The following is a 13,797-nucleotide window of genomic DNA, read 5'->3' as shown; positions in this document are numbered from 1 at the left end:
CGGCATTCCCCTTGGACATGCACCATGGAATTTTCGCATTCTGTAGAACAGATCGGCAAACCGCAGCCGTGATCGCAGGGGAACAGAGCGCAATTGTTTTTGTAACAAACGACACACATTGGCAAGTACTTGTTGTAACATCGTGGTCCTATTAATAATGGGACGTCTATGAAGATTAGCTCGCCAGCTCGTATATCTCGCGTGGCAAATATGCCGCGACCTCCGAGAGGAGAACGACCAACGATCCATGACCTGGGTTCATCTTGCAAAAGATTATTCTCTCGCAGATGAGACTTGAGCAACTCTTCCATCTCACGTTCCATCTGGACGATAGATGTGCTCTGCTTATAATGTTCCTCTCGATCCTCCCCCTCGACGATTTAATCTTCCTCTTTTATATAGATGATGAAACGTATTAGTTCACGGCACTGAGCCAGTTTCGTCTAACTAAACAGAGAAAATTTAAGAGCTGGGAAAATCTTGTTTTGTTGATCGGCACAAATAGCAAGTGGGTGTTGAGATCTTACAATGTTTGCAAAATAGAAGCTCTCCTTTTGATGAAGCTGATCTAATTTGCAGTAAGATCAATTTCTAATTGTTACAAATACAGAGAGATATTCATGGATTTGACCTAAAATTTTTGTAGTTGACCATGAGATTTCTAGATTTGAATTTTAGAAAAATCGACATATATGAAAACTACTTGAGCAAGAATGCAATGAGGCAGTGATGGCATTGGGATATTTATACTCGTCCTTTGTCAGATGTGATATACCGCAGACCGGTGTTAGAAGTATCAGAGAATTTTAGCTTTCGTAATAGTCACGGATCGTCTTACAAATTAATTATATAATTAAGATCAGGATTAATATTACGAAGTCGAAAAACGTCTAATTGGAGGCACACGAATAGCACTGTTCTATGAGTAGTTTTCTCTTATTATAAATCTTAGTTTAAAATAGAATTATAATTTGGCAGCATATCGACACCAAAAACTAGCCAATTTACCTATCTGTTTACAGTTTACGCATTTTGCGAGATGTCAACAGATTGCAAATAAAATACTTAAATATTCGAATAAACAATTCGTTTGGCAATTAGAGAAAGCACAAAATTATATTTTGTTCATTATATATCTGCGTCTATTTTAATCAAAGTTTTTCATGGGACGAAAAGTTCATTCAACGGATATAACAATATATCATCACGACCTTGTACGGTCATAAATGTATCGATTTATTCTGTAAACGTGTGATATTGATCTGTTTCTTGACTTTGTTCGCATGACTAAAGTGTCTCGTGTTCTGTAGTTTGCAAATATTGTAATTCTCAAAGAACTAAATCTTACTTTTTATCGCAAAGAAACATCAATAATTACAAAATTGGTGCTGATAATACAGCTATATGAAATAAAAAATTACTGTTTCAAACTGTTTGGTTCACAGTTTGCAGACGTACTCTACGACCTTGTGAAGGCAAAGAAATCCAAAAAATATATCTCTTTCTATTAATAAATTTTATTTATGTAATGGTAACGTCAGAATTAATGTCGATATGATTGCTTCACGCAAGCGTACAGCATGTAATAGTTATATTTGTATGGTCGAGCGTTGCTAAGACTACAGGTTGAGTCCTCGTCGTCAAAGGGGTATCGTGAACGGTATCGCCAAGAACAGCGTACATATCAACGTATATACACGGCCTATGCCGCGCTAGCGATATATGCCTACAGCATACCGTAAATGTGTACAGAGATTGTCGAAAGTGCCGTGTTTTTCGACAACCCGCGTTCTCCTTTTTTTTTCTATTGCCCATCGTCGTACAAAAATGGGAAGGTAATGGAAAAGGATGATTCATCCTTTTCTCTCGGCGAATCATTTCCATTTGTTATATCCTTTTAGGGATCATACCGATCAAGTGTAATTAATTTTCCCTCTGCGGCATTTTAGCTGATAACGTAATGCCAAAATTCACGAGAAAGGTCACGGACGAACGTTGGCACAGTAACGTGACTCAAACCGTACTATTATTCCAATTTAATCGAATTGTACCTTATATCGAAGCAACTAATGCTTGAGAAAAATTAATCTCAATTTTTTTAATTTTATATATATATATATATTTTTACTTTTTGTATTAAGATATAATTAATTACAGTTTCTCCAATCATTTTAATAACTAATGCAATGTGTTAATGACAATGATATATTAATTTATATAGAGATATTTCCGTAATCTATTATAAAACTATAAGTATTATATGTGTTGAATGTCTACAAAATCACTGCATTATTCAACATGAAACAAATAGATTCATATCTCACTAATTTACATCATCATGTAATGGTTGTAGAGCTTCTTGTCCTAATATACGACATATAGTAAACGTAATCTAAATACACTTATACACATTCCAGCGCGCGTGCACACATACACATTATTATACGTTAGTAACAAATCGACATGTGTATATATCATGCTATAATCATGCTGTAAAGGTATGTAAGGCTATTTAGGCTGGCTTATAAGTGGAGTTACTATCCATCATCTGCGAGGACTGCGTGTAAAAATATTTTTACTCTGATAGTACTGTCGACCGTGATTACGGTGTTTGCATTAGGATCAGATTGTAGCGGAGATCCTTGTATGTATGGGATCTGTTTGGACAACGAGAACAGGTACATACATATAGTTTTACGATTAATAAAAGCACGCATCTTAATAATCTGAGATCGAATAAGGTGAACATTTCGTTAGATATAAGACAGATATTATAGCTCACGCTGTATATACATGGAAATATAGTATTTTTTTTAGTTTAGAATCTCGTATGTGGAAGATATGAAGATATATTATATTAATTTATTGAAACCAATTAATAATTAACATCTATAAGAAATATTATTGTATATAGCAGTTATAAAAATCTTTCTTAAAACCACATATTTGTCTAATAAATATTAGGATAAAAATAACTTATGAAGATTTAATATTATTTATTCTTGTTAGTATTATACTAATTAATTTAAAAATATATACGAATCAAAGTAATTAAAATTATCGAAATATTTATTTATTTTCACTTTATGATTTTTTCATGGATGATACAGCACTTATTCTTGTTACTGCATCGATGGTTACACGGGGATTAATTGTGAAATTAATTGGGACGAATGTTGGTCAGATCCTTGTCTTAATGGTGGCACATGCAACGACGGCGTTGCCGCATATAATTGCACCTGTCTCGACGGTTTTGTAGGTAATTCATTTTTCTTCGTCATATCCTTCGTCAAATAAATTAATATAAGAGAATTAATAAAAATAAATAATATCATTTTTAATTAAAAAAATAGGTGTGAATTGCGAACAAAGATATAGCGAATGTTCGAACCATCCGTGCCTTAACAATGGTACCTGCGTCGATTATGATGGCATCACTTGTCAATGTTTGGATGGATACTTAGGTGCGTGAAAACAAGTATGTATATTCAAAAAGTTTCGTTATTTTCTTGTTTTATTTCTAGGAGAATATTGCGAGATCGATGCGTCAGTTTGCAATGAGACAATGTGCAAAAATTCCGGTGAATGCATCGAAGGACCCGGTTTCTCATTCTATTGTCGTTGTCGCGAAGGTAGGAAATTCGTAAAGCTACTTATGTGCGTAAAAAATATTTTGCTCCTTTGCATTTTTTATTCTATCATAATGGTATTTTTCTCTTCTCATGTACGATTTCAAAAGGATGGACCGGTGCCATTTGCGAGATGGACGTTGACGAATGTTTGGAGTCACCATGCAGAAATGGTGGTCTCTGCATCAATATTCCCTCTTCCTACACTTGTGCTTGTTTATTCGGTAAAGAAGTTATTCTTGCCATGAGAGTTACAGATATTTTTGTCTAGAAATAGCATAAATAATTTATATAAAGCCATAATTAAAATTAAGACTATAATTAAATTTCGGAAGTTACAAGTATCTTACTATCGTTATCTTCTTAAGATTAGAGCGAGCATTCTTTAAAGAATTTAAAAAATAATATATGCCACTTTTCTTATTTTTCTAACATTAATTATAACTTATAAATTTTAATGAACATTTTTATTGCGTTGTTTTTATCAAAGGTTTTACTGGCAAGGATTGTGATAAGGCAATCGTGCCGTGCAAAGAGAATCCTTGCCAAAACGGAGCAGTGTGTCTACTGGAGGACGACCGTTCAGTTTGTTACTGCGTGCCCGATTATCATGGTGCATTTTGTGAGCTAAGATATGACGATTGTGAATCGAAATTTGCACAATGCGACAATGGAGGTACCTGTATCGACGGTATCAACAGTTTCACTTGTGCGTGTCCACCAAATTACGGTGGTCCTATGTGCGAATATAGTTTTCTTTCGACAACTACTCTAGAAATGGAAGACACATCTGAACAAGGAACGAGTTTAATCAAAACTACAACTGCCATAGTTTCACCTGAAGAATCGACTTCGTTAGTGGACACATCTTTATCTTTATCATCTCTATCGACTAGCTTTGCCACTTATCCGACATCTCCGAGAACAAGTAGTTCACCTTATACGAAGAGATATACAATTATAGAGAAGACTACGACACCAAGGTACGAAGATTCTAGTGTTAGCAGCGATAACAGCGTTTTTCTTACTGAAGTTCCATCAACGAGTTCGACTCGAGACGATTTCGTTACGTTGGAGCCCGTAACGATATCGTCGATCACTGTTACTGAAGGCTACCTCCATGAGACTGAGACAGAAGGTACTGAAGTTTATTTGCCAACTGGGAGATCAGTCCACGACGGTGAAGTTACTAAGGAGCCTGGCGATTATGATCAGACCACAAAGATACCGGTTTCCAGTAGAATAGACGAAGATGTAACGGAGTACACGACAAGTTCTAGGTAAGTGGGGTATATTCTTATTAGGATGGAGAAAATGAAGTATTCTCATTAAGAATATTGAGATCAATATATTTGATAAATGATGATATTAATTATCAGTCTAGCCACAATAACAATAAGCGATACAATTTGTATCACATGAGTGAATTTTCATCCCATAACATGTCCTAAACATATATTCTTTAAAAGATCGAATCGATAATTTTTTCATTATATACAGATCCATATAAGTTTTGTGTTAATTTAATAATATATCACTATATATTCCGTTTCTTAGTTATCGATCTACAATAGATGAAGGCCAAAAGGATAATAGAACTAGCGCCACAAGTGCTATTATGGATCATGTTACCGATGTAACACTTTCCATCGATACGACATTCCGATATACGACGGATTCCATACAAAATAGAACGTTTGAGCTTGGAACTACAATCATGGATACACCAAGAACTGTTGTACCTTTAACTACCTCGTCGACACTGCCATCGGTCTTATCTTCGACCATCAAACTTGACACTTCCACAGTACCTTCCTCGTTAACGTCTACTAGCATATCTTCGTTAAGCCAAACTACTGTTACTAGTATCGAAGTTAATACTACAGAAATAGACGCTTGTCGCGGAAATCAATGTTCTACGAGTACTACCATGATAACTCCGCGAAATATTACTGAAGTAAGTGATTAATATAATAATGAAAACAATAAATAATAATAAATAATAATAAAAAAATAATTTGTAAAGAATTTTGAAATTGAAACTATAGATCTACACTTACACTAACACTTACACTAACACTACACTTACACTTTGTAAGCAATCTATATGGAAAACTTAAATAAAGTTAAAACTAAATTTCTCTCAAAATAAAACATTAATAATTAATGTGTCTGTATTACAATTGTTATTCAGTATGCCGATGGTTGCAAGACAGATTCGACTATTACGCAAGCGGCCTTTAACGGCAAATCTTTCATTAGACAACGTGTTGAAGTAATAATGACTGAGAATAAGAGTGCAACGCTCCGAATTTACGTTAAGCTTAAAACGGCATTTAAAAATGGAATTATATTACACGTTTACTTTGACAATGAAAGATATTCTTTGGTGTACTTGGAACTCGGATCGTTGAAGTTCCAATTTTCTTGTGGACTAGAAACTATGTTACTTGGTGAAATCGATGCGATTATCGATAATGGATACGAAGTAGACATCGATATGAGGTATTTCATTTGCACTAGATTATTCTTTCAATTTTAATTTGTACTTAATCTTAAATTCTCATTATTTAAACCAACAGACATAAAAAATTCATTATCTTTTTGATTTTTATATGATAATATTAACAGGAAAGAAACATTTCTTTTCGTTTTATCACAGCTTTCAATATGTTGCCAATAATGAAAACGAAAAATGTTTTGCCAAATTGCTGGTAAACGGCACTATGGCTGTGACCGGCGAACAAATACTGCCACAGCGAGGAATGGTTCCAAAATACGCTAATTTGTACATAGGAGGCATTCCATTAACGTTCTCACATTATTTTCCTCACGTAGCTATGGGATTCATTGGTTGCATGGGTTCTCTGAAGGTAAGAGAATTTGTTTTATATAATAAAGAATTATTCAGCATTCCAGGAAATTTATCCAGAGTTCAATTATTTTAAAAAAGGTTTGTTAGTTTTATATATATATATATATACAGAATGGCTCAGAATTATTTCAATTACATTGCAGGTAAACGGAATTATACGACATTTTATTCATGATTCTATAGAAACGTTCCAGATTGAAGAATGCACATCATTTTTATGTTTGTCGAATCCATGTCAAAATTTCGGTGCGTGTGAAGAAAGCGAGGGAAGAATTCGTTGTAAATGTATAGCGGGGTAAATATCTATTAAATGGTAATAAAATTAATTTACGCAAATTTTTCCCTTCTTTAATACATCTTTATATACATCTAATAAAAAAGGGAGTAGTGTGAACATAATAAAGAAAATAAGAGCAAAATTACAGATAAAAAATGAAAAAATGTTTTGATAACACTAATTAATTTTAAGTGTAGAAGCAATAGTTTTTAAAACCTGCTTAGCAGCAAAAACTGTTTACAGGTATACTGGGCCTTTGTGCGAACATTCGGCATGCAACGACAATCCCTGCTCGATGGGTGCCACATGTGTAAGCTCGCCAGGAACTGGTTTCATCTGCGTCTGTCCACTCGGCAGTCGCGGGCTTTTCTGCGAAGAAGGTAAATTGTAATAATGAAATATTCAATAGATATTCTATAGATGCGATAGCGATGCAATGAAATCGCAATGCAACAAAGTTCTTACAAAGCGACTCGTCCTCTCAGATGCCATTCTAGTGCGGCCGGCTTTCTCGGTCCTCGTCCCTGGCTTTGCGTCGTACATTGCTTACGGCGTGTCTACTTCGATAAAGGATACAATGGAACTGAAGCTGCGACTCATCCCGCGCACGTTTGATCAAATCTCTCTGATAGCATACTTCGGACAGAGAAGCTCGCGCCGTGATGTTTCGGACCATCTTTCGATAACATTTGTGCGCGGCTATATTATGCTTACGTGGGATTTGGGTTCCGGTGAGTTATCAATAAATGTAAATTAGAATCTTCCATATATTCGAATATCTTTTTCAGTTACATCTTTAATAACAATAATTGCACAGATGTAGATAATTTATGAGTCTAAAAAATATCTAGGAAATAATTATTAAGTATAACAAATATTATAAGGAATTTTGTAATTTGCTCTATTTATTATATTTACATTGCATCTACTTAGAATAAAAAAATTTTTTTTATAGAAAAATATATACTAAAGTACATATCCAATTATATAATGTTTTGGCATAGAGATTTTAAAGAAATTATATATTTCAATATTATAATCTTTTAATAGGAGTGCGAAGAATCTTCACTAGCGATTCATTGACCTCTCTGAGCGTGACAGGATCGGCTGGTAAAAGTAAAACGTATACTCTTCGTATCGGAAGGAGAGGCAAGGAAGCGTGGCTTGCTGTAGAGGGTCTCAAAAACGTGACTGGTCAGGCAGTAGGATCTATGACTCAACTTGATGTATTGCCTGTTCTCTATATCGGTACGTTGTTGTAGAGAAGCGTGATTTGACATTTGGCATAATGTCAATACTCGTCTGTTATCATATATTTTACACTAAATGTAGCTAATCAATTCTCACTCACATCTGACGTTGACATTAAATACAATCTAGACATCTCGGATGAATAGGAGTTGAAATGAAATAATACTTAACATGAAACGGAGATAAATGAATAAAAATATATAGAGGACATTTTTCTCATTCTTTTTCAGGTGGTTATAAGTCCAAAAATTTTGAAATGTTGCCGCACGATCTCCCTCTTCATACCGGCTTTTCCGGATGTATATTCGACATTGAATTGCGTACAGACACGACGATTCTTCCACTAACTGGTTCCAGTCCTGCCACCGGCCGTGGCGTAGGTGAATGCAATCGTAATGAATGCATTCGCCACTCTTGCAAAAACGGTGCGGTATGTTTACATCATGGAGCATCGTATAGGTAATATATAAAAAAAATTACAATTTCTCCTTTTATATAATAGGGAAATATAGGATATTCTATGTGGTCACAAAACTATGCCATCTATTATATATATATATATATATATAATTGTTTATCATCTTTTCAGTTGCATTTGTACAAAGGAATGGGTTGGGCCTGACTGTTCCATTCCTATTTAATTCGTCGCTGAAAAAACATTCTTCTAGATGCCCCCATAAGGGATTTCTCTCTCACAGTTCTTATTAATTACCACGAAGAGAGGAATCGGTCGGCATCGATATTATGTTATACATATATTACAGTGAACATGTTGTTCTTACAAATTTTATATTTATTGATGTAATGATTCTCTAATAATCTAAAATAAGATTAGCTTACATTAGAGGCGTCATTTTTGGGTCGAGAAGTGGCGGAATGAGAGTTCAAATATACAAATAACATTGCCGCCGAAACACGAGCCTGCAGATCTTGTTTACTGTATTCGTGATGCCATTCTACGTTGCCCCAGTGAGAAATCTATGTATGAAAGAATATAATAATGATATACAATAGAAACATATCACTAACATATATGTTAACGGAAAACAAAATGGACCCCCTCACAATCAACATTTTTATCACAAATCCAATCGAGATGATATATACCTGATATTCTTCTTCTAGGCGTGAAAGATTTACAGCTTCCGGAATATTAATTATTCTTGCAGTTGTAGCAAGAGTTAAAATAATTGATTTTAATCCGTCCACTGCATATACAAGACCTATATGTAGATAGTAATTAATATATACAAGCATAGACCATTCAATCTCACAAAATTGCATTATTACCAAAAATACTATTGAAATTATGAGATAATAAATGTCTCGTTAATGCAGCTTTGGTTTCCATAGATACCGTAGGTGCCTGTATACTCTGAGTTCTCATAATCTCTACATTATAATGTTCACAAAACCAATGAAATATTGGTTCCCACTTTTCAATTTGTAACTGATACAGTTCATCCACTTCCTAAAATCATAAAAATCAAGAAACTATCATATTAAAAATAGTATTGAGAAAAATATTTATATAAATACTTACTTTAAACTAAGAAGCGCCACTAACGGTCTGAACATTAAGATGTTGAACTATTCTAAATTCATTTAAATGAATTGATTTCAGAAATTATAATTGTGCCGATATGGTTGTCGAACTTTCAACGCAATCAAATCTGAAATATTAATAATCTCCCCAAATTTCCCAACTTAAAAACTGTAATAAACTTATTGCGAAAAATAATGCCTCGGCCGGGAGTCGAGAATTTAATGTTTAAGTTGGGAAATTTGGGGAGATTATTAATATTTCAGATTTGATTGCGTTGAAAGTTCGACAACCATATCGGCACAATTATAATTTCTGAAATCAATTCATTTAAATGAATTTAGAATAGTTCGACATCTTAACGTTCAGATCGTTAGTGGCGCTTCTTAGTTTAAAGTATTGTAATTAACATAAGCGGTCTTTCAATCTTATTATTATAAATACTTACACTCGAATAAAATAAAACTGTGTCCATTTCTAAACAGTTCACCATGTGATTGACCAGATCTATTTTGGTGCGATTGTGCGGATTATCCAATACAGTATTGCACAAGGATGTCTATAATAGAAAAGAATGTTAGCATATGTTTACATATATTTAGAATAGATATAGAATATATCTTATGAACTGGTAATGCCAAATTACTAAATTAGTAATACAAAGTATATTTGTAATTCTAGAATAAATTTCTGTATCCTGTTAAATCAACTATGATTACAATAATATAATAAATTATTAGATTCAAAACAATTACTCCATCATGATTTTGTCAAATATGATAATGTAAAGTATCATAAAGTAATTAAATTATTCATATATAATTATATTGGTCATACCAAGTGCATGCTTCCTCTGTCGATTGTCTTCTTCTGTGCGTCCCATTCAGCGGCCACTGCTAAGGCCAGAGGTTTGCTGCTCACCTCGAATACTCTACCCTGCGGTGTTTTCAACTTCCTCTGGTCCAGAGTAACCTCAAACTTGTCGCCGCTCGAAAGTATGTTCGTCCTTCTATAAAATCGTTTCACGGTGGCTACAAGTGTCCAATTTTATTATGCACTTATTGTTAGTAACAATCATATTCAAATAAAGCATATTAGGAAACGTTAAGAATGTAATTTAAAAATAATAGTATTTTTTTTTTAACTAAATGTGATTATTACCCATATTTCTTACAACCAAGGAAGTTGACATAAATTTATGGCATGTAAAATAATACAGTGTATTGATCAATTTGTTAAGTATTTGCGGCATGTCACTTATTATTGTTTATTACTATTGTTTTTTCTTTCCAAAAAATTCAAAGGAGAACGAGCAGACGATTTACAACAACATTAATATGTAGCGTCAAATAGTGTAACTTACTCTTAAAAACAGTGCAGTAGGTATTACAGTATTCTGTACTGCTAATGATGATAATATAAGGCATATTCAATAGCCATCGGTATATAAGATTTCTTCTTAAAAATTTTGTATATACACATATAATATATAATAATTTTATACATTTATTTTTATGGTAAAGGTGCAATCTCCTTTAAGAGGACGGTCATCCTCTTAAAAATCGATGAAATTATACTCACTCGACGCGTTTTTCCATAAAACGAAAAAATCTGGTAGAAAAAAGCGTCGCTCTGTCCCGCGAACCGAGATATTAAGCGTTATAGTTCACGACTATTCAGATTAGAATATCTGTCATGGTCACGTAACACCTAAAAATATTCTCTGCCTTAAGCGGTTAGGCCACTGTAACGGCGGAAAAAATAAGCATATTTTGGGAATTTTTTTCAGCGGAACAATAAAATAAATCAAAATTCTGAAAAAGGCACTTTATTATACATGTCATAAACTGCAAAAATAATTTTTTTCGAAGTAAAATAAAACAAAATGGCCGCTACACAGCTGTTTTATGATGAAGCCTTTTTTTTTAAGGGCGCGCGGCCGAACCAACTGCACTTGCAATTTTTAATTTACGGTGATCAGACAAATTTTTTTCGATTATACATGAGAATAGCTAGAGAAGTACATAGGATTTTTTTGATATATCGATTTTTACAAAAATGGCGCGGTTTTTAAAAAAAATGTTCAAAATTTTAAAAAAAAATCGACCTAAAATTGTTTATAAAAAAAAACTATGTAACATATCGAAAAATCCTACGTACTTCCATGCAGAATGTAATTGTGAATATACAGTTCAAATTTCAAGTCAATCGGTCAATATTTGTTCGAGTTATGAGTTCGGCCGACTTGAAAAACGTAGTTTCGAGAAAAACGCGTTTAAAGTATGGAGTTTTCGGTATGGAAAAATCGTTAATAAAATTTTATATACCTTTAGTCAGCGATGCCTGCGCCATATAATTGGCCTTCCGAATTAACGTCCTGCTCGAGTTCTTCTTTTCTGTGAGCTTTCAAAGCGATCCGTGTCTGTTTTGCAGCGTCAGATAATGATTGCTCTGCATGCTTGATGCGTTACTCGTCCACCTCCAGACACTTATTATAGCTGTTAGGTCCGATTTTCATGCCCAAAGCATAAAATATGTGCATAATTGATGAAAAGCCGTCGTTATAAACACAAACAGAAATATTCGTTGCAATATCTAACACATTTTTTCCACTGGAAACTGATTTTGGCGCTAAAACCCACACCATCGAATTCAAACTTTCATTACTGTTTTGAGTATAACCACCTTTAATATGAAAGTCTCTTCAGGTATAAAATACATTCATTACCTACTGCCGTTTACCTGCACCAACCTCATAAATTCCAGCGCGTCGTAGTGATCGTAAAAGGCGCTCGCTACAGACTGAGAGGCGCTGCGCCAAAATTCAAAATAAAAGTATTTAGACATTTTTCCCGCCTTTATCCTTTGAATATGTCATTATTAAGATATTAAGGCATCTTTTAAGCAAAAAAAAATCGATTTTTTGAAATTTCTACAGTGGCCTAACCCTTTAATTACACAAATTTACTGTTTCAAAAACACAAAAATACTGTCTAAAAACACAAAAAGTCACTGCTTTAAAAACACAAAAGTACTGTCTAAAAACACAAAAAGTCACTGCTTTAAAAACACAAAAGTACTGTCTAAAAACACAATTTTGTTTTTAAAGCAGTGACTTTTTGTGTTTTTAGATAGTACTTCTGTTTTTCTTCACAAAATTCAAATCCAACATTTCTTTGAAATAAACATAATAATTGTAGACACGACTCCGTCTTTGTCGTCCAAATTCCTATAAATTTTGAAAAATTTTACCAATCTTTTATGATATATTTGATTCATTAATTAAAATTAATAGTACCTCGTGATTTAAATATTGAAATCTGTAGTGAATATCGCTTCTTCGATTTCGTGTGTATACTTCTTTCAATGTGAAAGATAATATATCATGCAAGAAATGCTCAGACACTGCATTTAAATACGCGAAATTCACAATAAGCATTCGCTTGTGATCGGTTAAATTGCGATCCCAAAATAATTTTCAAATGAATTTTGCATCTCCAACTACATCTTGGATAGCAAGCCAAGGATTCGCATTCAATTGCTCTATTGTATACGACATGATATCTTATTCTATAGCAAAAATATTTTATCTGCCAACAAAACTTGTATACGCGCATGATCACAGCCCATGCGCACGAAAATAAAGTATGTACATACACAGCGCTCATATCGAGTCGGTATGACAGATATCCTAACCTGAATAGTCATGAACATGAAGTAAGATACTAAGGCCGGTATTCATAATCGGTTCTTATTTCAAAACCATCTTAAGTAATGTTTTAATACGCTAACGCGGCTCTCTGATTGGTTCATGATATATTTAAGACCGCCTTAAGTTCAGCCTTGAGGTGTCATGAACCAATCAGAAAGCCGCATTAGCGTCTTGAGACATTACTTAAGACGGTCTTCAAATAAAAACCGACTATGGCCGATATTCATAGAGAGCCGTATTAGCATCTTAAGACATTATTTAAGACGGTCTTAAAATAAGGGTGAAATCACACGGTGCGGAAAAAGACTGCGGAATAGAGAATGCGTCATTGAAGCAACCAATCAGCGCTATTCCGAATAGCGCTGAATAGCGTTGATTGGTTGCTTCAATGACGCATTCTCTATTCCGCAGTCTTTTTCCGCACCGTGTGATTTCACCCTAAGAACGGACTATGAATACCGCCCTATGAATACCGGCCTAAGTTCCGATTCTCGATACTCGCAGCGCTCG

General features: G+C 34.0%; 3 protein-coding genes across 5 annotated transcripts in view; 1 reads left to right on the top strand and 2 right to left on the bottom strand.

Annotated features, from left to right (window-relative positions):
* LOC108724303 (protein msta) overlaps nt 1–358 on the bottom strand; it is a 2,914-nt gene extending 2,556 nt beyond the window's left edge. Inside the window, exon 1 of one of the 3 annotated variants that reach the window (XM_018450619.1) lies at nt 1–358. In XM_018450619.1, the coding sequence (XP_018306121.1) occupies nt 1–323 (323 nt within the window). In that variant the 5' untranslated portion in view covers nt 324–358. The other 2 variants (XM_018450620.1, XM_018450617.1) reach the window with 2 other exon arrangements.
* A 2,234-nt stretch (nt 359–2,592) lies between these two features.
* On the top strand, nt 2,593–8,547 carry eys (eyes shut). The gene is made up of 14 exons (XM_018450624.1): nt 2,593–2,678; nt 3,111–3,259; nt 3,354–3,464; nt 3,525–3,632; nt 3,740–3,853; nt 4,120–4,909; nt 5,187–5,586; nt 5,824–6,134; nt 6,292–6,502; nt 6,648–6,799; nt 7,025–7,161; nt 7,267–7,512; nt 7,832–8,029; nt 8,263–8,547. The coding sequence occupies exons 1-14, from the start codon at nt 2,647–2,649 to the stop codon at nt 8,493–8,495; spliced, it is 3,192 nt and encodes a 1,063-aa protein (XP_018306126.1). The 5' UTR covers nt 2,593–2,646; the 3' UTR covers nt 8,496–8,547.
* Nucleotides 8,548–8,615: 68 nt separating this feature from the next.
* Nucleotides 8,616–10,914, bottom strand: l(2)k14505 (ATP synthase mitochondrial F1 complex assembly factor 2 homolog l(2)k14505). The gene is made up of 6 exons (XM_018450625.1): nt 10,737–10,914; nt 10,413–10,606; nt 10,024–10,134; nt 9,323–9,503; nt 9,140–9,255; nt 8,616–9,010 (listed from the first exon to the last, which is right to left on the bottom strand). The coding sequence occupies exons 1-6, from the start codon at nt 10,825–10,827 to the stop codon at nt 8,864–8,866; spliced, it is 840 nt and encodes a 279-aa protein (XP_018306127.1). The 5' UTR covers nt 10,828–10,914; the 3' UTR covers nt 8,616–8,863.
* Nucleotides 10,915–13,797: the final 2,883 nt, after the last annotated feature.

The sequence above is a fragment of the Mycetomoellerius zeteki genome, unplaced genomic scaffold (assembly GCF_001594055.1).
Source record: "Mycetomoellerius zeteki isolate Tzet28-1 unplaced genomic scaffold, Tzet1.0 scaffold289, whole genome shotgun sequence".
Taxonomy (NCBI): domain Eukaryota; kingdom Metazoa; phylum Arthropoda; class Insecta; order Hymenoptera; family Formicidae; genus Mycetomoellerius; species Mycetomoellerius zeteki.
This window is presented reverse-complemented; position numbering and strand designations above follow the sequence as displayed.

Coding starts and splice junctions, on each gene's coding strand:
- eys (XM_018450624.1), top strand. CDS start 2,647: ATGTATGGGATCTGTTTGGACAACGAGAACAG. Junction 7,162..7,266: donor CGGGCTTTTCTGCGAAGAAG/GTAAATTGTAAT, acceptor TCGTCCTCTCAG/ATGCCATTCTAGTGCGGCCG. Junction 8,030..8,262: donor ATTGCCTGTTCTCTATATCG/GTACGTTGTTGT, acceptor ATTCTTTTTCAG/GTGGTTATAAGTCCAAAAAT.